Raw genomic sequence first — 25,807 nt, forward strand, 5'->3', positions numbered from 1 at the left:
GGCAACGCGTCACGTGGCCTCGCAGTGAGCCAATGAGGAGGGGAGCTGTCTGGAGCTACGGGAGGGAAGTCTGTGAAGCCGTGCATAGCGCCCTCCCCCACCCTCCTGTGGTGCCCGTTTCGCAGGAGGCCCGGGGCTCCGTGTGTTTCCCTGTGTGCTGATCCTCCCCCACGTGTGACTGTGTGTGTACTTCCCTGTGTGCTGATCCTTCCCCACTTGTGACTGTGTGTGTAGTTCCCTGTGTGCTGATCCTCCCCCACGTGTGACTGTGTACTTCCCTGTGTGCTGATCCTCCCCCAAGTGTGGCATTGTGTGTGTGTGTCCTTCCCTGTGTGCTGTTCGCCCCTGGGATTCCTTGCTTTGTGTCACAGTGCGAGGGGCTCCGGGAGTGAGAGAGGGACCAGGGGAGGGGGGGGGGTGGATGGGAGACACAGACAGCACGAGAGCCTTCCGCTCAAACCACGCCCTCCAGCTCCCGCTCCCTACAGACCACAGGTTGCGGTCAATTGCCTCTCCACGCGCCGCCTGTCTGCAGTGCGGGCGCGTGGTCTGAGGCAGCGGGCCCTTAGTCTAAGTGTGTGATTGCACTTTCAAACAAAGGTTAATCTTTTCTATATAAAATGTTAATCTATTTTGTCAGTTGTATATAGATTACAATTGCATTTTAGGTGTATTTGTGAAATAATCATATGCATTGACTCATTAAAGCACAATCACAGTTTTAAAAAAGAAATAAAACACAATTTAAACTTTGCAATTATTTTAACCTCCTGTAGTTTTGGGATCGCTGCTAACACCAGTTCACACCTCAAAAAGGAGCAGAACATTACAGTATGTTTCACTCTTGTTTGTATTGTACTCAAAAAAAAAGTGAACAAAAATGACAATGTATTGAAATTATTTTTCTTTGACTTAGAATTCTGCAGCTAAACAAGACCAGAAAAGAGGCAACTGTATATTATTTTACACTGTTCTACCAGTATGCCCATCTGTTAATTATAGAAATATGCAGGCACACAGCTCTCACAGCTACAGTATTATATGCAATGCAGTATGTATGCATTGTGTGTATTTGTAGCATGTCACAGTGAGGGAACCTTTCTTTGTAGCTAGTACACAGCAATGTTTTGACTGCAGCTATGTGTCCTATTGATTTGTAACTGGCATTGTCCCTTCATATACTGTACCTACTGTATAACATTCATCAATTCACATGATGTACGTTGTGTAACCCTCTTGTTGCCAAAGGTTACCACATGCATTGCCAAACACATTGAATTGTTTTGCTATATATTGGTTTAGCCACGATTCCTGCTGGAGGCTTTCTATGTACCTATAAAAACGTTATATTTGTTTTCTTTCAGCACAAGCTTAGATTGTCATAGGTATCTTTTTTCCAATGTATTATATATCATGTGATCAAAATATGATACCATTAAAAAAAAAAGGATACAAAACCAACTTATTTTCTTTAAACTGTCCCAGATTTTTCTAACAAATGTCATCATTTTATTAAACTGATCTCACAGTGGCCAAGAAAAAAGAGAAACACAAGAGCGCACCAAGATAAGAGATATAAAGTGTATTACCAACAAGATAAGATAGCAACCACTTACATGAATAAAAACTTTAATATTCCCCGATCTCGACGATAACTTCTATGGTGGGGCATCACATGAGGTGTGCAGGGGCAGTATCAGTCCTCAGAAATCAGTCCCGCGCGCTGGGGCTGTCTCCGTAGCGCTGTCAGACCTCCACGAGTGTAAGCGTGGCTCAAAGCGTAACGCGCATGCGCAGGAAAAGAAGCCCTCTGCAGCTGTCCTTGGGATGCCTGTCCGTTTAGGTTATTGAAATCGTGATCAGAATCGATATACTTGTGTGTATACTGGCTGTCACAAGGATATGGGCCAGAAACACAAGTCGCGACTCGTTTCGTATACCAAAGTATACTTCATCAGGCAATAACTGGGGCACCTGTTTGGGGTCCTTTATTGGTCTATCCAGATTCGTCATTGGTTAATCCCAATGACTGTGCAGCCAATCCGGCTGATAACTGAAAGGGGTGGACTAAATTTAGAATACTCCCCTCTCATATATGTCCACAATGTTATTTATAGGCTTGAGAGACATATGATAGTAGTCTAATGGCACTTATAAGTTTGTGAGTATACTCAAGCTCAAAAGAAGAAATGTCACAAACTGAAAAAAGGGGGGACATATAAAGTGACAAAAACAGGTGGCCCATATGGTCAAGTGTAATAAAAAAATACATATATAATAATATGAACAACATGTATAACATTGTCCAATCACATAAAAACAAATAAAACTCATTAAAAACATGTAAAACATAAAAATGGGATACATATATTACATAAAGAAAGAAAAAAAGATAAGAAAAGCTGAAAAGAGAAAGGAAAAGGATAAGAATGGAAACCCTAATAAGAAAGGAAAGGGGAAGAGCAGGAATCTGATAAAAAAAAACCCACAAAGAAACAGAACCCTAAAATGAACAACTGGCAGACTAAAAACATGACATATATGTAGTCACCTCAAAAAGGGAGTCAGTTCCACATAATCATTTAAACCCCCAGGATATTTTGTTTGGAGGGTGAAAATCCAGAACTGCTCCCTTCTTGCAATTTGCAGATCTTTATCACCAGCTCGAATATTTGTAGTTATGTGTTCGATACCCATATATTTGACCCCCATTGTACTACACTGGTGAACGTCTTTAAAATGGGACAACAAATGTTTAAGTGGTTTACCTGAAGCCAATAGTTTGGGAATGTTAACAATATTTCTAAGATGTTCCATCACACGTATTTTAAGATGACGTTTGGTGCAACCTACATATTGTAATCCACATCCACATTGTAAGATGTATATAACCATTGGCGTCCGCAGAAATGTTTTCTGGGGGGGGGGCATAATTTTAACTAGACAGAGAGAGAGAGTGGGTGTGGGGGGTTTGTGGGTGATGGGGTGGGTGACTGACACTTGGGTGGGTGACTGACTGACTTGTGTGTGACTGACACTTGGGTGACTGACTGACACTTGGATGGGTGACTGACTGACTGTGGGTTGGTGTCTGTATTCATTCACAGACAGACACAAACACACACACACCCTCCCTCTCAGACTCTCCCTCTCAGTCTCTCCCTCTCAGACTCTCTCAGACTCTTCCTCTCAGACTCTCCCTCTCAGACTCTCTCAAACTCTCCCTCTCAGACTCTCTCTCTCAGACTCTCTCTCTCAGACTCTCTCTCTCAGACTCTCTCTCTCAGACTCTCCCTCTCAGACTCTCCCTCTCAGACTCTCTCAGACTTCCCCCCCTCAGACTCTCTCCCCCTCAGACTCTCTCCCCCTCAGACTCTCTCCCCCTCAGACTCTCTCAGACTCTCTCCCCCTCAGACTCTCTCCCCCTCAGACTCTCTCAGACTTTCTCCCTCTCAGACTCTCTCCTCCTCAGACTCTCTCCCCATCAGACTCTCTCCCCCTCAGACTCTCTCAGACTCTCCCCTCAGACTCCCTCCCCTTTAGAATCCCTCTCTCACTCTCAGACTCTCTCACTCACTCTCTCTCACTCTCAGACACTCTCTCTCACTCTCAGACACACACACACACACACACACACACACACACACACACACACACACACACACACACACACACACACACACACACACACACACACACACACACACACACACACACACTCACCTTGTCTAGTGCCACTCTAATGCAGATAGTCCCAAGGTGTAGCCCCATCTCTTTCTTACCCCCTCTCTTCTTCATTCACTCTCCCCCCTCCCCCCTCTCTTCCTCACTTCCTCTATTACACCCCCTGTCTCCTCACTCTCCCCCCTCCATCAATTATCCCCCTCTGACTCAAACCCACTCCCTGAATCCGCCCTCCTCACATTCATTCCCTCCCCCTGATCACACACACACACACACACACACACACACACACACACACACACACACACACACACACACACACACACACACACACACTCAAACACTCAAACACACACACTCAGACACACACACTCAGACACACACACTCAGACACACACACTCAGACACACACACTCAGACACACACACAAACACTCAGACACACACTCAGACACACTCACACACACACACACACACACACTCAGACACACACACAGACACAAACTCAGACACACACAAAGACACAAACTCAGACACTCGCAACAAGGGGGAATCGGAGCAGGGGGGGAAACGGAACGGGGGGGGGGACCTGAGCAGGGGGGAATCGGAATGGGAAGGGGGGACCGGAGCAGGGGGGGAATCGGAACGGGAAGGGGGGAATCAGAACGGGGGGGACCAGAGCAGGGGGAAGATTTTGGAACGGGGGGGATCAGAGCAATGGGGGGGGGAATCAGAGCAGGAGGACAAGGGGGAAGCGAGAGTGGCATGGAGCAGTACTCACCTTACTTGCTCCATGCAGGAAAGGGCGGGCCTCGCTATGCAAGCTCAGATAGAGCTTGCGAGGGCCAAAAAAAATAATCCTGGCAGCGTGCCAACACGCGCCAGCCAATCAGGAGACAAGGGAGGTTTTTTTTTTTTGCAGAGACGCGCGCGCTTCCTTGCACATCGTGAGCGCGCTAAATCCTGTCACGCCAGTGCCCTCTGTCCACCGCTGTTGGCGGCCCTGGATCCAGGGGGGGGGGGCAAGCGCCCCCCCTTGCCCCCTCCTGCGGACACCCATGTATATAAAATATGTTGTTAAACAATCAATGTAATTTTTGATCTCATATTTGAAATCTGTAATTTTGGATTTAAAGTGATCTTGTGTTAACATTCTCGGACAGATTTTACATCTATTGCATTTGTGGTTACCTTTTAAACCCAATAAATCTCTATGGTCCTTCTTTTTGGTGGAAACGCTACCTTTAAGGAGACTCGGGGCCAAAATAGTTTTTAGATTATTGGATTTTATAAAGACAATGGGTGGTCTTTTGGGTAAGATCTTTGCCAGAATGGGATCCATGTGTAAGATATACCAGTATTTATTAAGAATATGTTTGATCTTACTATGTGAACTATTAAATTTAGTTACAAAATATGGTGTCTTTCTCTCATTTTTATTTTTAAGGTCTGTTTCATTGAGTTCTAAAATATGTGGTGTAGTGATTGGTAAAATAGAGTTATTAACAACAGTATTTTCCAATGGTTGAATAGGTATATTCATATTTTCATTGGTGGCGACACTTTGATTTTTAGTTCGCTTACTGTTCGGAGGTTGAATCAATTTATCCCTATTGGTATTCAACGCCCTTTTATACACTCTATCAATAATAATATTGTCATAACCCTTTTGTAGAAAACATTCAAAGAGTATCTGTGATTGTACCTTGAACGTTTCCAAATCAGCACAATTACGCCTAATGCGCAAAAACTGAATGTATGGGATATTATTAATGCATCTCCTTTCATGTCCACTTGCTGGATGTAGAAAGGAGTTTACATTCGTGCTTTTAAAATGGGTTTTAGTGTATAATTTATTGTTAGCAATATATATTTCTAAATCCAAAAAAATAATATTAGTTGGACTTAATTCACTAGTAAAGATAAGATTGAACTGATTATCATTCAACCTGGCAACAAAGCTATGAAATGAAATACTGTCACCATCCCAGATTACAATCACATCATCGATGTATCTCCGCAACATGATCAACTGCGGCGGAGATACATTGGTACCCCATATGTGTGACGATTCCCACCATCCCATATATAAATTTGCGAAAGATGGTGCAAATCGTGTCCCCATAGCAGTGCCACACAGTTGTAAATAAAACTCGTGTTCAAAAAGAAAATAATTGTGTTTCAAAATAAATTCTATTGAATTGTGAATAAACCTGCGTTGAAGAAGTGGTAAAGTGCCATGTAGTGCTAAAAAGTGATCAATAGCATCTAAACCCCCTTTGTGTGGAATAGAAGTCTAAAGTGTTTGAACATCTAAAGTGGCTAAATGATAAGAAGATTTCCAAGTGAATCCTGTAAGAATAGTGAGAAGAGAAGTAGTGTCAAGTAAATGTGATGGTAACAGTGGTACTAGTGGTTGTAGAAAGGAATCTACATAAGAAGAGAGATTAGCAGTGAGTGAATTAATCCCCGAAATAATAGGTCGCCCCGGAGGATTGGTGAGTGATTTGTGAATCTTAGGCAAATGATACATAATAGGGATGGTGGGAGCCGTACAACACAAATACTCAAATTCATGTTTTGTGAGAACGTTTGATTGATAAGCAGATTTCAACAACTCATTAAGACCCAGTTGGAATTCAGCTGTGGGATCTTTAGACAATTTACAATAGGACAATGGGTCTGACAATAATCTTGTAGCTTCTGTGCAAAAATCAGCTCTATCTTGGAGTATAATGCTCCACCCTTGTCTGCTTCATGTACAACTATATTTGGATTTAATTGTAATGTTTTTAGCGTATGTCTTTCCTGAGCAGTTAAGTTTGTATCCTGATTCATTCGTGTTGTTTGCGATTGTCCAAGAGTCTGAAATTCCTTTTCAACCAGTTTGTTAAAAATGTCGATATATTGTCCCCTAGAGTGGTAGGGATGGAAAATGGAATTAGGTTTGAACAATGAATGTTGCATAGACATGTCGTCCTTAGTACTAGTAAGACCCTCGTCCATCAATGACATCATGTCCACTAGTTGAATTTGTTCACTAGTAGACAGTGTACTGACAATAGGGTTAATAGTGTTAGGAATTGGTAAATGACCCCCTTGATCTGAAATGAAATGTCTACTTAGAGTTAACTTACGATTACATTTCTGAAGATCTATATAAAGATCAAAATTGTTAACTCTACGTGTAGGGCCAGGGAAAGTCCTTTGCCCAAGACATTCATTAGGGTTTGGTCTATGCGGAAATTGGATAAATTAAAGATGCCCTTTGATTTTAATGTTGGGTCATCTGGATAGGTTTGGGAGGGGAGGGTTGTTTTCCTACCCTTGTTCCACTTCCTCTATGTCCTCTCCTGAATCCTGTCTTTTCCTTGTATTTTTTGGGGGGTCTCCCAATAGAGGCGGATGATTGGAGTCCAAGGTGGATATTGATTTTCTCATTTTCTCCAACCTGTTTAAAAAATCCTCATTTTCCATTTCCTCTTTTTGGTCCTTTAATACTTCAAATTTATTATGAAGAGGAATAGTAGGTGTTCTATGTTCCTGTCCTCCACGGGTGTTAACATGTTTTTTGGGGGCACTATTGTCTTTCCTATTATGTGGAGTTTGTTGTTTGTTATATTTCCTATTCTGTTTGGAATAGTAGGGATTCCATTGTTGATGTTTGTGGACATTAGTACCCCATCCAGAAGGGTCTGTAGTATCATTCCTTTGATATTTGGACGGGAGTCTAGTGTGTTTCTCATGGGTGGTTCTAGCGTGAAAATTATTATCCCTTGGTGTTCTTGGGATAGTAATATTGGCTTTGAGATTAGTGTGTTTAGTTTGTAAGGAACCCTTAGATTGAGTTGGGGCTATAGCACTAGATTTGTGGGCATCATGTGTAACAGGATCTCCACCTGTAGTGGTTTCCTTTATTGTGTCCCAACATCTCTGTATATTAAGAGCATAGTCCCTCTTATTTCTAAGGAATTTCTTATTTTTATTGATCAAAATTTGGTTTTCTGATCTCCTCAATTTGACATTCATGTCTTTAGTCAGTTGCGGTAGTTTATCTAGACAGGGAATCTCCAAGATCTCATTTTTGACTTTAGTTATTTTACTGTCTACTTCAATTATTTATTTTTTCCTTTCCAGGATTAATAATCGAATTATCTCTAATGAGCAATGATCTTGAATCCTCTCCCATTCTTTGACAAACTCCGGACTGTCTGTGACATATGTTGAAGGTTTGAGGACTCTAAGTACCCTTGGTATACGACCCACCCTTATGTATTCCTCCAATGTGGCCATTTCTAGCCTAGACTTGGTTTCTTTCTCCAAAAGTTTATGCAATTCATTCATAAGAGAAGGCAAACTAGGAGTTGCCACCTCTTCTAATGGTGTGTCTGAAAACATTTTACTAAACAGCTCTGGTTTGTTAAACCTATTCTTGAGACAATCTAGGAATTGGCTGGTATTAGATTCAGCCATAATACGTCCGTATAGGGAAGGTGAGAGGCGTGGAGAAGAAAGAGAAAGGGGAGAAGGAAGGGGAAGAGGGGAAGGAGAAAAGGAAAAAGAGGAAGGGAGAATGGGGGGGGGGAAGGGAAGGAAAAGGTGGACGAAACATTGAACAATACAACAATCAATACTATGACAAAATATACACAAGTTAATTGATGTACCCAATTTATCAAAAATGTTTTAATGGGACAATAAAACCATAAGAGTCTAATAGTTGCTGCGTAAACTGGATGGGAAAAAGGGGGATGCTGTGTGACTCAACGAGTGGGTCACACAGATTACCAGTAGGAAATAGTTCAGTCCACGCTCAGGCTCTTTAAGGGTGTGGAATGTTGATTCCTCTCTGTTCTTTTGCTGCTCCTGCGATTCGAGGCGTCTTCCCCCACCTCCAAAGTGGATCCCAACGGAGAACTCCGACGGTGATACCAAATGACCAAGAAAAAAGAGAAACACAAGAGCGCACCAAGATAAGAGATCTAAAGTGTATTACCAACAAGATAAGATAGCAACCACTTACATGAATAAAAACTTTAACATTCCCCGATCTCGATGATAACTTCTATGGTGGGGCATCACATGAGGTGTGCAGGGGCAGTATCAGTCCTCAGAAATCAGTCCCGCACGCTGGGGCTGTCTCCGTAGCGCTGTCAGACCTCCACGAGTGTAAGCGTGGCTGAAAGCGTAGCGCGCATGCGCAGGAAAAGAAGCCCTCTGCAGCTGTCCTTGGGATGCCTGTCCGTTTAGGTTATTGAAATCGTGATCGGAATCGATACACTTGTGTGTATACTGGCTGTCACAAGGATATGGGCCAGAAACACAAGTCGCGACGCGTTTCGTATACCAAAGTATACTTCATCAGGCAATAACTGGGGCACCTGTTTGGGGTCCTTTATAGGTCTATCCAGATTCGTCATTGGTTAATCCCAATGACTGTGCAGCCAATCCGGCTGATAACTGAAAGGGGTGGACTAAATTTAGAATACTCCCCTCTCATATATGTCCACAATGTTATTTATAGGCTTGAGAGACATATGATAGTAGTCTAATGGCACTTATAAGTTTGTGAGTATACTCAAGCTCAAAAGAAGAAATGTCACAAACTGAAAAAAGGGGGGGGCATATAAAGTGACAAAAACAGGTGGCCCATATGGTCAAGTGTAATAAAAATATACATATATAATAATATGAACAACATGTATAACATTGTCCAATCACATAAAAACAAATAAAACTCATTAAAAACATGTAAAACATAAAAATGGGATACATATATTACATAAAGAAAGAAAAAAAGATAAGAAAAGCTGAAAAGAGAAAGGAAAAGGATAAGAATGGAAACCCTAATGAGAAAGGAAAGGGGAAGAGCATGCGCGCTACGCTTTCAGCCACGCTTATACTTGTGGAGGTCTGACAGCGCTACGGAGACAGCCCCAGCACACGGGACTGATTTCTGAGGACTGATACTGCCCCTGCACACCTCATGTGATGCCCCACCATAGAAGTTATCGTCGAGATCGGGGAATATTAAAGTTTTTATTCCTGTAAGTGGTTGCTATCTTATCTTGTTGGTAATACACTTTATATCTCTTATCTTGGTGCGCTCTTGTGTTTCTCTTTTTTCTTGGTCATTTGGTATCACCGTCGGAGTTCTCCGTTGGGATCCACTTTGGAGGTGGGGGAAGACGCCTCGAATCGCAGGAGCAGCAAAAGAACAGAGAGGTATCAACATTCCACACCCTTAAAGAGCCTGAGCGTGGACTGAACTATTTCCTACTGATCTCACAGTGGCTACAACATGTGCAATAAGTGATTTCCCAAAGTAATGAAGATGATCTGCCCCCCCCCCCCCATTTAGGATTCATAGATTAAGTATTTAATCCTTTAATTCTCTCTAAACCTCAGCAGTTTTAAAGGCATTAAGAAGACACAGCGTTGAAGAAGTGTACATTGATATTATAAGGAACATTTACATGAATGCCACATCAACTATTAGATTACATGATCTGGGAGACTGCAAGAGAGGTTCCCTCCCCTCCACCCCAAGCACCCAGAACCCCACATAGATAACACACAATTAACGGCAAGACAAGGTCTGGAGGTCAAAGGCTGCGGCTTCTTATTTAACCATGAAATAATTGGTAAGTGTTACCCACAAAAGAGTTAAAGATCAAAAGTCCTTGAACCGATGACCCATGACACCAAAGCCGGGCCCAAGTGACCCGGTCGTTGACGCGAGTTGGCTCCCGGAAGTCACGTTTAAATGAGGCCCGCCCACTCTCCGCTCCCAGTCCCATTGGGCTATACCAAGTACGGAGCCCCTTCTGGCAAGAATAAGCACACTTAACCCCAACTGCCACTGCGACAGAGGCAACAACCACCACCACACTTTGACCCCTTAGTTGTAACAACAACGTCGACTTATCTCCCCTCCATCAAGGAACCTAAGTCCTTAGTCTCATATTTCTTATTTTCTTTCTTTCTTTATAACAGACGTAAAAAGGTAACAGCAACATCATCAACAACATATGCAAAACAGGGACGGGTGAGTGGGAATTACTGACAAGGCGCGGACTGACCATGCGTCCTACCAGTTGCACTAAAATAACCTCCCTTGACCCTCCCACCCCCTAACACGTCACCCCGGTACCCAAAGGCAGTTGTGGGAGAGAGGCCAGGGAGCAAAAGGAGGTAAGAGGGGAGCCTGGTCCTGGTGCCCTTCACTTAGGGCTCAAGGCAGCTTGAAGATACAAGCAAGATAAAGATCAGCCAGGGAGTGCGACAGGTAGAAACCACACCACCAAAGCTTCTCACAGCAATACGACGATTAATTATTCAAGACATTTAATTGTGACGAAAAAGGAATCAAAATCAATGTGGAATAGAAGAGTCATCGACGATTTGCAGATGATATTGTTATTTTTCCCCTCAAAATTAGAGGACTTTAAGTAACAAATCATAGAACTTGCTGAAGCAAGTAAGGCTGCACTTATAGTGCCAGCGACGGCAACAGCGACGTTGCTGCAAAACAAATGCATTGCCGCCGTCGCGTGCGCTTATAGTAAGCGCGACGGAGAGACGGATTGGTAGCGATCGCTGGAAGTCATCTCTATTTGATTTTCCAGTGACCGTCACCTGACCGTCGCGTCGCCGTCGGCGGCATTATAAGCGTAGCTTAATAATGTGGGCCTCCATATGAATTTCAGCAAGACCAAAGTGATGCTCAACAAATGTGTCTATAAGGATCAAAATGAATAGAATAGAACTATAAGATGTCCAATACTATATCTACCTGCTAGAATGTATCAACGGATGGGAACCTTTTGAATAAAATCAATAGAAGAATGAAGATGGGATGGAGAGCTTTTGGTTAGAAACAAGACAATCTTGCAAGGGAATCTTCCACTGTGTCTCAAAAGGAACGTGTTCAACCGGTGTATCCTGTCTGTGCTCACATATGGATGCGATACCTCCAAATACAAAGACAATTCAGTAACTTCACATAACTCAAAGAAGTATGAATAGATGTATGCTGGGTATTACACAAAGGGTCAGGAAAATTAATGAATGTGTTCGAAAGCAAACAAAAGTCTGTGACATCATCACAAGGGGGTGAAGACATTAAAATGGCAGTCACCACCCATATCATAAGAAGAAATTACATTATGTACAATTTTGTATAAAGATAGTACTCGACTGGATTACAAACAATATGTGACCAAAGGATATGTGAGTCCAGTCTCCAAAAGGTATCTTTCTCGTTATACCCCAAGGGATTCAGGTCACTCCTTGATAATCCCTGGACTGTGTGTAACACTTCCACGTAATGCTTAGGGATGCACACCTCTCTTAAACACACTCCCACTGTTTTCTTATTTTCATATTAAAATGACGTAGTTTTGAGTTTACTGTAATATTAAATGTGGGGCCACAACTATGAAAAATAGCTCACTTGATAACATGGGACATTGATCAATGAGTGACCTGAATCCCTTGGGGTATAACGAGAAAGATACCTTTTGGAGACTGGACTCACACAAGGGCGTGTGAGTATATTGGATCAAACGCCCCTATCCCCAGTTACTATACCTAGTACACCTGGGAGTGCTTTGACGGTGGTAGTTGCACCCTTGTGCATTTCTTGGTGTCAGGCGAGTCTGGCTATTTTTCCCACAAGGTTTTTCCGTTGGTAACTGTTTTACTATTCTCTCATTCCCTACGTCCATTCGCCCCCACTATTTCGACGAGATTGGGGGAGAATCCGAAGAAGTAAGACAAGAAGACTTCATAGTGAGAGGAAGAAATATGACATCATTCCCTGGGAGGATTAAAGACGAGAAACCCCTGTCCAGTCTGATTAAATTGTTATCATTTAATACACTAGGAGTACACCTGTTCTTTTTTGTTTATATATATATATATATATATATATATACACATATATATATATATATATATATATATATATAGCAATAAAAAGATCACTTGTGAGCACATTCACATGTCTGAGACAGGTCTGCAACCCCACCATACACCATTATCACCTAGCATACAGTGCTTCCACTGCAGCAAGGGATTCTGGGATATAACATGCAAATGAGCACACAGAGTCACCTTTTGCCTCAAATCCATTTTTACGTGGAACCCTTAGGCTACGGCCCCAGTGTCAGCTGCCAATAATTAATGCCATCTATTGCCTCATCTGTATATTGCGTAAACATTCAAAGCTTGAGCAACAAGATTGAGAAACATCTTTTCTCGTATATGTTGGCTTTTCATCCACTAATATCATTACGCTCTAGAATATATTGGATTATAAACAACCAGTTGCAACATATGAGCAGAATAATTGCAACTCACACGTGTTTTACTCACAACTGAAGTCAGATTAATCTACAGTATTTGTACAGTTGTACATCTCAATTAAATTGTTGTGGGATGGTTGTTAAATAAGTAGTATTGACTTAGAGCCGCAATAGCCCTCCAAGCCCCAGAGGTTTATATGAGTTTAAATCATATCATTTTAGTATTTGACCCCTGAGTATATCCTGCTCTTTTGTTAAAGATTTTTTTTTGGTAGTGTTTAAAAATCACGATTTCCTTCATCTCCTGAGGATATACAGGCAGTCCTCGTTTCACAACGCTTCGTTTTACAACGAATGGCTTATCCAACGCTATGCAATGCATACCTATGTTAATTTTTACAACGCCAAAACGGCTTATCCAACGCTCTTACAACGCTTTGCATAGTTGTTTATGTGTATATAATATATATATATATATTATATTATGTTATATTATATATATGATACAGTATATACACTATATAATTTATGTGTGTGCTGCATATCTTATTGCCTGCGTAAAATATTTGGTGTATTTTAGCATTAAAAATGCCTTCAGGAATGGAACCATTCATTTAAACAGTGTTCCTATGGGAAAACGTGTTTCGCTTTACAACGTTTCGCTATCCAACGCCATTTTGAGTAAACGCATTGTGTCGGATAACCGAGGACTGCCTGTAGTGGCAAAATTCCCACTGCACTGGGCTCTGTGGAGAGCTTTATTTTAACCTCTCAAATACTTAATATTTAAATACGCTTAAATTTCCTGAATGGAGCATCATTTAGAAGAAAAAAAAACAATTTTTGGAAAAGGCAAAAATATCTTTATAACTAAATTAAAAAATGAAAAAAATGCAAAAAAAATAATGGGGATCAGCGCAGACTGCTTAAGAGGCCCAAGATATTATTTAGGAATAAAAAAAAATAATTAAATAACACTTGCAGAATTTAACAAGGGTCCTTTAGCATTTTTACTCTTACATCTAATCTTCTAAGGGATTTAAATATCATTACAATGCAAATATTTCTCACAAAATAAGTCCTATTTAACACATATTTTACATCTTAATAACGTACAAAATGTGTTTTCTTGATAAATATGTTTCCAAAAAAATATTGTTAGAGGCCACAATGTCCCATTAAGAGGAAATCTAACCTTTTTTTAATATCTCCTGATCAGTATGGCTCATGGAGTGGTGGATAATTACTAACACAATAGTTAAAGAAGCCCCCCTTTCATTAATTGTTACTTTTTTTCTCTGTTTTGTGTCTTGCTTTTTTAAAGTTTGTCCTGGTTTTAGAAAGACTTGATTTATCAACCCTGAGAGTAAACCAAGCAACGTGAGAAGTTTGCGCTGCTTTGTACACCATCAAACAACTGACAGTAAAAAGCATCAAAACTCCTCTGGCCCAATATTTACTGTACATTTCTCCTAATAGGGCAGATTCATCAACTCCCAATGCGGGGCATCGCACTTGATTCAGCACTAACGGACATTGACTTGAATGGCAATTAATGCTGTATCGGGCACCATACCCCAAATCGGAGCTTGATCAATTCCGACCAAGGTGCGTGTCAAGGGAGGGGCCCAACGATCTCATAATGCGCACGCCTTGGTTCATTAGCATTCAATGAAAAGCTGTAGATGCAGATCACAAAAAAGTGGTACTAAAGATTGGCAGGAAAACCTTCAGTAAGTTGTGATGGGAAAACAGCAACAGAATTTTCAAACAATTTGCTGGAATTTGGGCATTTGCACCAGTTTTTAGCACGTGTACATGATTTCCAATGTTTTTTATTGTCTTTGATTCAAATTGTGACTGCTTTCTGGCTTTGGTGATTCATTATCTGTTTGCATCCTTTTGTTATCTATTCACCCCCGACCCCCGTCTTTCAGTAAAATGTTGATGGGACATTAGGTCACCTGATGCAACCTTAAATAAATATGCTCAGCATCTTGAGCAAGAGTGACCAGGGCAGTGACACATCAGGCCGGTTTGGAGGTACTATTTGCTAAATAAACAGAGCACAGCCTAATGATTAATTTCAGACTGGTGATCTTCAGGCTTAAATAGCACAACAATATGCATTATTATCACTAAAGCAGAGAAGATGCTGAGAACAACACTTATCCTCGTGTTGCTCTGCTTTGCAGGCACAGTATGGGTATGATTTACATTTAATGTTCTTTGATTTTCTGCAGGCTTTGTATTTTTCTATATTTCTGTTCACTCCATTACAGACGCACATTCAAAATCTTACGCTAACAATTATTTCTTTTTGTAGTTAATCTTCTTGCTGCAAAATGATTTAAAAATAATTTTTTATTGCTTTTGTATAGTAAAGACGAATTCTAGTTGTGCGTTGGACATCTTAAGCCCTTCACAGCTGGAGAGAGCAGCTCCTTTGGCCCTGAAGGGGTTAACAAGTGCTTAAACATGTCATTGATAACAGTTTATGAAATGTCAGTGCTTTTGCTCCTCCCTATTTCAGCATAGCCATTCTGCTGTGAACGGGTGACTTGACTTTTCATTGTACGTACATTTGGTCTAATGAAGTTTCATGTATTCCCTCTTTTGTTTCTCATTAGCTAATCAAACATGATCAGGGAGATTTTACCAGCTATGTGCATAGATTGAGGATCTATTTACTAAGCAGTGCTATTTCATATGACACCGAAAGACACGTTACAGCATTTGTGGGCAATAGGCGCCCGGGGGGCTTCACCTGAGTGAGGGCTTCCCACTCAGAGGGCTTCCCACTCAGAGGGCTTCCTACTCAGAGGGCTTCTTATTCAGTATTTAGTGTGCCAGCATTAAGAAGCTGACTGGAGGGGAGAAGCTGCAACGTCCCTTCTGCCTGTGCACACACACACACATATATATATATATATATATATATATATATATATATATATATATATATATATATATATATATATATATATATATATGTTACTTACTAGTAAATAGCCAATTTGCTATCTCTATTTAAAGTTGCCATTCCATACTTCACTATTGTGGCCCTTGCTTTCATTTTCTTTAGGATCAAATAAAATTGGGACTTTGTTACTGCCTTGAACACCGTCCGAGACACATTGTATTAACTATTGAATAATTTATCTGCGCCCGTTATTCATAATGTTCGTTCTATACTGTATATGTTAACCTAAGTGAGAGGTTAGGAATTCTGAGGCAGCATTTAATTATCTTTATTAACGAACTGATAAACGAACTGATTTTATTTGTGCGAGCTTTACGAGATACATTGATCTCTTCTTCCTGCGGTGTTACAATGGATAAAATGTATCCATTGTAACATCGCCGGAAGAAGAGATCAGTGTATCTCGAAAGCTCGCATAAATAAAAGCATTTCGTTAGCCACAGAACGGTATAGTCTATTCGTTTTTGATTATAAATATATGTGTGTGTGTGTGAGTGTGTGTAATGTGCGTGTAATGTGCGACCCTTTTGAGGAGTGAAGAGGTGCACATACACCTTGAGGTATATCATGTTGCCTACCACTGCCTTACAGACTATTCGCTTGAATGGGGGGTGGGGGCGGGGGAGCGGCATCTTTCAGCGCTGGAAGGTGATTATGGAATACCTTCACTTAGAAAATAGGGCCTAGTACTGTATGTGTAAAATGTACAGATATGACTTTAACAAAAGCAATTTGTTCCTTTAAAAAATGACGTATCAAGTTGCAAGACTGGCGCAAACAGTACTCTTTACCCAGGACATTCTTGAAAACGAGCGTTAACTCTCAATTTTTATTTTCCTCGTAAAATATTTCATAAATACATAACACTGGGGCAAAATAATAGCACCAGATTTCTTAAACAAAACATTCCTATGGAACATCACGGAGAGATTTGTATTGGATAAATCTCTCATTATTATTTTTTTGGAACCACCTTCCCACCCGGGAGACTTTGATATATTATCCCCCGTTTTGATTCTCCAATTATTCTGAGAACAATAGGACGTTTCTATGGTTTTAGCATTGACAGGTTAAATTACTGAGTGTTTCTGTTGGGTTATTCTTATGGTAGGTGTGTAATTAGCAAGTAGGTAATATAGTTGTAGCATGGCATTGAAGAATATGGCTGAGATATAGACGATTTGTGCTGGGAATTTATGTCAGTGTTGATAAGATGATCTTTAAATGTACTGTTCTTATGTAAGAATTAAGTAAACTAAATAGTTTGTTATCACAGTTTTGTTTTAGTACTTCTATACGCAGATCTCATATGGTGTACATTATATAGACGGTGAGCTCCTAGGTTTTTCAATATTGTATATAGCCATACATGATTCCTGCATGTTTCATCACACATGACCTCCCATAATCTGGGTGATATCATCTTTATTAAATAAAGGCAACAGTGGTGTACATTTAATGCATTATCCATTACAATGGCTGTACACCATTGTGAGATCTCCCAACGCGATACACAAGTCCTTTGAGGAAACAAAAATCAGCTTTCATTTTCACCCCTCTCAATTTAATTTATATTGGTATTCAGTATTTGTATACCATAGTATCTGAGCCTCTTTACTGTATGTATACATGTGATTAATTAAGCATGTCATTAAATTACATTAATATCATGAACATGTCACCTACGCAGAGGCGGAACTGAAAATCCGCCACCCCTAGGATCTTGGCTGTGTCGGCCGCCTCCTTGCTGCCTCCCTCTATCTCCTTTGCCAATGCTACAAGATGCTGTGTGACGTCACATTGGGACGTCTGCGGCGTCACTTGACGCTGCAGTTACACATGTTAGTGTATTCCCAGTAGGTCCGATAGGCCAGCGAGCGAGGCAAATGCATATGGGGTCGGAAATTTATGCCGCCCCCAAATTTTGCCGCCTTAGGCTTGGGCCTAAAGGGCCAAATTGGAAATCCGCCACTGTATCTACATCAACAGGTGCTCTAAATAACAAAAAGGTTTAGAACATCAGTCACTATAGAGAACTGTGAACATTTATTGCGAAGAGAAATAAGTGAAATTACAACTACAACTCAAATGTTGAAAAAAGTAAAAGTCCTAATGGCATAAACTGATCATAAAAGCTAATCTTAAAAATAAGTTTTAGTCTTTCTGATAAACCATTCATTGCTACACAAACATATGCACCAAATTCCACTTTTTTCGATTGTCAAAAAAGATTCAGAACATTTTTTATTCTAATGTCATTTTTATGTCCTAAACTGGGATCAGGCGTGTGGAGTTCAGTATCAAAGTCTTCCTGCTGCAAAAAATAGAACAATAAGACACAACATTGCTCTCAGTGTGAATGGTTTATTTTATATTTCTGTTGCAATTGCTGGAACCATTTTTACCCCAGTTTTGCAGCAGGATACTTTGATTAAGACCCTCCCTTACTTTTTTGAATGTTGTCATCAGGGGTTTCCCACTATTTTAACCAGGTGGCAGTCAGCAGTACTCAGTGACAATTACTATTTCACAACTGCAACGAATTCTGGGGCAAAAGAAAAACAATATCTTTTGGTTTCAATTAGATTTATCTTTTGACCCATATACAATTTTTTTGCCCCATAATTTCACCACTTTTGCCTTGATGCATACAATCTAGGTGATTTCCAAATAATCATAAGTTCTTTCCCCCCCCCTTTTTTTTTTTGGGTGGCTGTTGAAATAAAAGTCAGAAGACGTTGATTTTGAGTCGGGGGGAGGAGCCGTTCGGGGCCCCAGAATAATGGAACCTGGAACACAATCTGACTGCAAGCAGGACAAGAACTGGCCAATCTGTGCAGATGAAGACTGGGTAAGAGGCGCCTACATAATAAACATTACAGGAGTATGAACAAAATACACACTACATGTAGCTCCTCTCATATGAGAAGGTTTTTTTTTAATGCTATCCCACTCAGCAATACAGTATGGATCAGGCGGCATTTACACCAGCTGTCGATGATTCAGTTAACCCTGGATACATTGCAGGCCCTGCAGAGTGAACGTTTAAAGATATGTTAATATTGCAATATATCTGCAAAAAAGAAAAGTGCGAAGAGACACACCGCTCCCCTATTCAATATGCCGCACCGCCATTACTCGCTTGCTTGAAAAGATTCCACTCCACTCTAGATTTCACTCCACTCTATTGAATGAATCTGAATTCTTCCTGTGCAAGGGGAAGGTAGATTTACAGCATATTAGACACAGGTCAAAAAAGTCTAAGTCTGAAGTGCAGGCACACTCGAATCCCTTGCTAAAATGTATAATTGGAATACAAAAAATATACTGTGGTAGTATAAACAGGGAGCAGCCATCTTGGATTAGTGATGCCCCCTATAATACGCAAATAAACGCAGTGGTATATTGGGATTCCCCAATAACCCATATGGCGTATCTTTCTTACACATACACAAACAGCAGGGATTTTCCAGTTACTTAATGTTCCGTTAGAGGAGACTGTGGAAGGAATTCCAAAACAGAGGTAGAAACAGTGAGTCCTGCTTTTGCACAGATAATATGCCTTAGTATTAACCTGTTATAAATGCATGCCAGGTCAACTAACATAGCATCATCCTATTTGAGCTGATTGTCGTTACACTAATTATATTTATGACAGAGATAATTTCCATGTGGTACTTGACGGTATGTCCTATGGAAACAGAATACTGCTCCTCTGCATGTTCAGAGAGTGCTTTCTTCTAAAGCTTTCCACTTTAATATTGAGAATCATGTGAGAAACACCACACTTATGCCTAACATCAAGGCACATATCAATATATGAAAGAATGCAGAAAAATATTATATCAATAAATATGTATATAAAAATTAATAGTCTGAAAAGCAGCACATAACAAATCAACATTTAACACCAATTTGCTGTTTAAGGGTACTGGGGAACCCCTTTTAAGTCACCACGGACCACTGATGGTCCAGAGACAATAGTTTGAGGACCTCTCCTATAAAGAGTACGTTTCTAAAGAAGACATTTGAATATAGTGAGGACATAGTAAATGATCACTTGTACTTAGAGATGTGCGAAACTGTCAAAATCCGTTTTACGGAAGTTCCTGAGCTTTGCAGTCCATATCCGTTCTGCGGTGTAAAATCCGTTGGGGGATTGTTCCAATTTCAATCTGTGCGGATGAATCCAAAACCGCGACTGGATACAATCTGCACGGATTCTGAAAATCCAATCCGCAATACGTTGGAGGATTCTAAGAGTACAATCTGTGGATTCCGCAATCTGTTGGGGGATTTAAAAAAATCCTCCAACGGTTTGCAAAAATTGGCGGATTGTATTCTTAGAATCCTGCAACAGATTGCGGAATCCGCGGATTATACTCTTAGAATCCTCCAACAGATTGCGGAATCCGCGGATTATACTCTTAGAATCCTCCACCAGATTGCGGAATCCACTGATTTGATTGTCAGTGATAAAAAAAGACGAATCCGGAAAGACGAATTGCTCATTTTGAGACTAATTCACGGAAATCTGTGGACCAAAAGACCCACCCAATACTCAGCAGATCCAAATTTGCCCCCCCAAAATTCCCCCAACTCTATTTGTACTTTCAGTATCAGCGATAGGTTAGTGTGTACTGTAGCTAAATATTGAGGTTCTAGTTCTCATAGTTGACACTTTCCGCAAGTAATCGAAGAGTTTGAGGAAAAAAAAAAAAAAACACATTTGAGATGAACCCTCAATATTCTTCCTTCTGTTCTACAACATACCGTATAACTAACACCAATGTGATAAAGGTTTCAATTTACCTTTTCTGGTAAACAGATTTGAAAAAAAATTGATAAAAATAAGTAATATTCTTTATATACTAGTTCCTTCATCTTTCGCAATCTATATTTTCTCATTCTGTTTTAAACTGGTGATACCAAATGACCAAAGAATACTGTAGTCACAAAAAAGAAACCCCAATTAGTTGCACACAGCCTATATTATGAGAAAATAGTGGAGGAAACTAAATAGTCCCAGCATATACTTGATGCAAGGACCAGGAGAGGTAAAATCCAAAACAATAACATTTTAATAGTTGTTTGACTCTAAGTGAAAATAAATAATAAAATCATATAAAAACAAATGAGATATGCCGTGGTCGTGGACATACCTAGTATATAGTATATATATGTCCCGGTTCTGATGAATGCACAGTCATCCACAATGCCACACTGGTGAAACAGAACTGTGTTGCTCAAACAAATGTATGTATTTATTGTCATTAATAGAAGGATGATCCAGGCAGTAATGCAGGAACATCAAATTAAAGCATATTTAATTGAAAAGTTTACAGCCTGCATAACATGAAAGCTTTTCAGTCCACAAGGGACATTTATCCACAACAAATACTGTATATTGAAGAACAATTTCTGTGGGACATCCTTTGAGGGCATTGAACATCCTACATGAGCATCAAAATTGTCAATGACATGCCTAGCAAATTATAATACTCAGAAGGTTTTAGTTATTCACATATAACTGCCCTTTGATAGCCAATAATAAAATGCAGACTTGGAAAACCTCTACAGAACAGTACAGTACAAATGCTCCTATTGGTTAATAATGCAAACTAAAAGTGGTGTTAATTGCAAACTATAAAGGGTCCATAGTGAAACCTTAAGAATGAATGCAAATAAATATGCGATGTACATAATCTCTATGTAAGAACACTCTAACAAAAAAAATGAAACCGTTGAAATTTACTGCTGACCATGCACAAAGCTGATGCACTGTAGAAATATAAGGGGAACAGCACTATTAAAATAGATGTAATCCTTTACAGTTGTGTCACATGGAGGAATAATGTAATAAATAATGTTAATTTGATTTTTTGACATTCCATAGCAAAGATACAGTAATATACTGATGAGTATATGTGTATATCTTTCATAGGTTCCACACCTGCTTTATTCACCCTATTGTCAGATGTCATACAGTGGTTAAGATGTGCAGGATAGGATTCTGGGTACTGACAAATGAACGCCCAGTGGGGATGTCCCTTTGAGCTTCCAATCCATTTTGTACATGGATCCCTTATAGCCTCGCCTGCTGCATTACACACAAGAGCTCTAGGGGATCCATGTACAAAATGGATAGGAAGCTACAGTAAAAGTGGCATACTGACTACGTGTTAATTTGCAAGTCACTACCAAGAATCCTTGTTTGCAGCTTTACTTGTTGTGCTCACAGAATGATTGTATTATGTACTGTACATACAAAAGAAAGCTAACATTTATGAATGTATCTGCAGGGCCCCAAATGTCCTTCTGGATGCAGACTTCAAGGTTTAACGGATAAATCCGATAAAGATTTTGGCAAGAGAATAGATACAATAAGGCAAAATTTGAAGAATGGCGAAAGCAATTACAAGAGCATAGATGTTAAAACTAAGGAAACTTATGAGCTCGTCAAGGATAACCTCATCGAGGCCCAGCGTAAGTATAAACACAATGCAACCTCTTTTTTACAGTGTAAGCTATTTTTTTACTTTACTTAGGAGATCTTAATTCCACAGAACAGCGATTCTGAGTCTAAAGGCTCATATGCTACAATTTGTGTTATTATCTCACTATTAAATCACTTACAAGGTGGCTAATTGTAAATATATACAGTGACATTTGTTCAGTTAATCTTTTTATGGAATGAACAAAATCCTGTTCATATGAGCTAGATTCCAGGTTTCATTTCAGACATGCATCAGGTGACCAATTGGGTATAATAAAGTGCTTCTTTCTTACCTTTATAGAGAGCGATGGAAAATACAGCCAAGTATCTGAAGACCTCAGAAAGAGAATTGAATTTTTAAAGTTGAAAGTTGCCAACCAAGTAAATAGGATCAAATTATTGCAAACCAATATCAGGGAACAGGTGGTGGAAGTAAATCGCCTTGAGGTATGTGGCTATTACTTTTCGCTTCTTATGTATATGAAACCCAGGTGTATCCCACCTTTTTAAAATAAGTAATGTTCTCCGTCTTGTTTTACATTTTTTTTCAGGTGGATATTGATATCAAAATCCGTGCCTGCAAGGGATCTTGTGCCAGGAGTACTGAGTACAAAGTGGATACTGAAAGCTATGATAACATACGGAAACAACTCGTGCAAGCTCAAAGCGTTAGCTTGGAACCTGAGACCAACGTACTAAGGGTGCTGAAAATGAGGCCAATTAAGGACTCTACTGTTGATTCACATTTCAAATCACTGCCTCTTGAAAAGGGTCAACAAACAAAGTACCAGTTTTTCACTGACATTGAACAACAAGCAATGGTGTTAGAAAGGCCAGAGGTAATAGGATCCTCATCTTCCAGCAGCGGGAAAGAGTTGCCATCACAGGGTTCCAAAGTCATAGTTTATGGGGATGACAAAAGTGCCCACTCAGGGAAAGTGACAGGGCAAGCTATAAAAGGGGGGGAAACATCCACCTCTGTCACTTCTGAGAGTCGAGTCATTTCTTGCACTAAAACTATTAAAAAGAGAATTACGCATGGACCCGATGGACCTAAAGAAGAAATATTTGAAACAGTAAGTGGTGGAGAGGAGTGTGAGAGGCTAGCAAATCTTCAGAAGGATGGGAAGGGTGAGTTAGGGTCTGATGGCACCTACAATGTGCACATTACTTCAAGTAAGGGTGTGGGAGATATAAGTACATTTCCATCCTTAGAGGAATTTCTTAGTGGTGGAGCAGGAAGCAAAGTACAAACCAGCCAGGGAAGTAGCAGGGTAGTTAGTAGCAGTGTTAAACAAAGTGGCTCTGGAGGCACCAAAGACATTTCTGGTTCCGGCACAAAAACAAGTAATTCTAAAATTGTAACTCATGATGTTTTCTCTGATCTGGGAGAAGAGGAATTTGATGATTTTGGTCATTCCCACCTGGGTATGCCTACCTTTTCACCCTCCAAAACAGAGCGCAACATACATTCGGACTCATCCTCGTTCACCAAGACAGTGGTCAGCGGCAGTAGCAGTGGATCCAGTAAAAGCGGCACCCAGAGGGAAATACAAAATATGAAGAGTAAGCCAGTGTTTGAAGATCATGGGCCTGTCCAGCATGATAACAGTGAAGAAGACATGCCTGATTTACAGGCCCGCAGTGTGAACAAAGAAATGAAGTTGGTTGACGGTTACACTGGGACAGGTAAATCAAAGTCGTAGTGCAGAGTTAGACTCCGTCTCCATCTGCATTCCTGCCTAAGAAGCATTCCACTAAGATGCTTTCAAAGGAATTTAGAAAAAAGGTTTAATTAAATATGTTGATCACCGTTGAATCATCACCCACAGTAAAAACAAACCAAGTATAAAATATATTAGAAATGATGGCACAGTAAAATTGACTTTATATTAGTTTCTATTTAGTTGAGCAGCAGTTCAATTAGTTTATGCAGTTTGCACCTCGACAGGTTGTCCTTCTCTTTCCTAGCACTAAGGGTTTATAACATTGACTTTAGTGATAGAAAAGCCTTTGTCAACTTTATATATTTTGATTTGCCATATGAATTGGTTCTGAAGTGCAAATCATACCTCTAGAAGCATAAATACTACATAGACAAAGTGTGCAAAGAATTACTTTTTGTTAAATATGTTACAAAATGTAATATTTAGAGGGTAGTAGAGAACATTAGTCAATGGGTTCAAACAACTGAAATGTGTTTGCTTTAGAGTAGTGGGCTAAATTATTTGTTAATATAAATTGGCTCCTGGACCGAGGAAAGTTAAACACAAAAGGAATATTAAGCATACACATTTGTAAAATTTAGCTTGCAGTGTTTCAGCACATCTCAAAATACTTGAGGGGAATAAGTATTTCACTATATTTGAAAGTCCCGGGAGCCATAATTAAGTATGACAATAATAGTAAACCAGATAAAACTGCATTTATTTTTTAGACTGTGATGATATCCGTCAAAAACACAGTTCTGGTGCCAAAAGTGGCATTTTCAAAATCAGGCCAGAAGGATCCAATAAGGTGCTCTCAGTGTATTGCGACCAAGACACCAGTTTGGGAGGATGGCTCTTGATTCAACAGAGAGACGATGGATCTGTGAATTTTAACAGGACCTGGCAAGACTACAAGAATGGATTTGGCAGCGTGGATGTCAATGGGAAAGGAGAAGTCTGGTTGGGCAATGAATATATCCACTTACTGACCCAAAAGGACTCTATTCTTCGGATTGAGTTAGAAGACTGGTCTGGGGTGGAGGTTTATGCTGAATATTATCTGCAACTAGGACCCGAGGCAGAAGGTTATGTTCTTAAAGTGTCTCAGTATGATGGCACAGCAGGGGATGCCCTGATAGAAGGCTCCAAGGATGATGGAGAATACACCTCTCATGTTAACATGAAGTTCAGCACCTATGATAGGGACAGTGACAAGTGGGAAGAGAGTTGTGCAGAAATGTATGGAGGTGGGTGGTGGTACAACAACTGCCAGGCTGCAAACCTGAATGGAATTTATTACTCTGGAGGTCAATATGACCCAAGAAATAATGTTCCTTATGAAATTGAAAATGGAGTGGTTTGGTTACCTTTCAAGATGGCAGACTACTCCCTCAAAATTGTCAAAATGAAAATTCGGCCTGTAGACACTGCAAAATAAGACTTAATTTTACAGTCTTCCACTCCCCCCCCCCCAAAAAAATATATATATAATGTGCTGCTTAACAAAACAAAAAACATTTTTATAAAGAATACTTGTTCAATGTAACAGGATAGAGTAACAACTGTAACTGAAAACCAAACTAAATAACTCATTTTAATCTGATAAATTGTGTCTTGTGTTTTTGTTC

At 40.1% G+C, this 25,807-nt stretch overlaps 1 protein-coding gene across 1 annotated transcript; it reads left to right on the forward strand.

Annotated features, from left to right (window-relative positions):
- Positions 1-15,053: 15,053 nt before the first annotated feature.
- On the forward strand, positions 15,054-25,786 carry FGA (fibrinogen alpha chain). Its single transcript, XM_075612975.1, has 6 exons — positions 15,054-15,197; positions 18,703-18,825; positions 22,277-22,460; positions 22,772-22,917; positions 23,022-24,159; positions 24,908-25,786. The coding sequence occupies exons 1-6, from the start codon at positions 15,144-15,146 to the stop codon at positions 25,615-25,617; spliced, it is 2,355 nt and encodes a 784-aa protein (XP_075469090.1). The 5' UTR covers positions 15,054-15,143; the 3' UTR covers positions 25,618-25,786.
- Positions 25,787-25,807: the final 21 nt, after the last annotated feature.

This window comes from Ascaphus truei, chromosome 1 (assembly GCF_040206685.1).
Source record: "Ascaphus truei isolate aAscTru1 chromosome 1, aAscTru1.hap1, whole genome shotgun sequence".
Classification (NCBI taxonomy): Eukaryota; Metazoa; Chordata; class Amphibia; order Anura; family Ascaphidae; genus Ascaphus; species Ascaphus truei.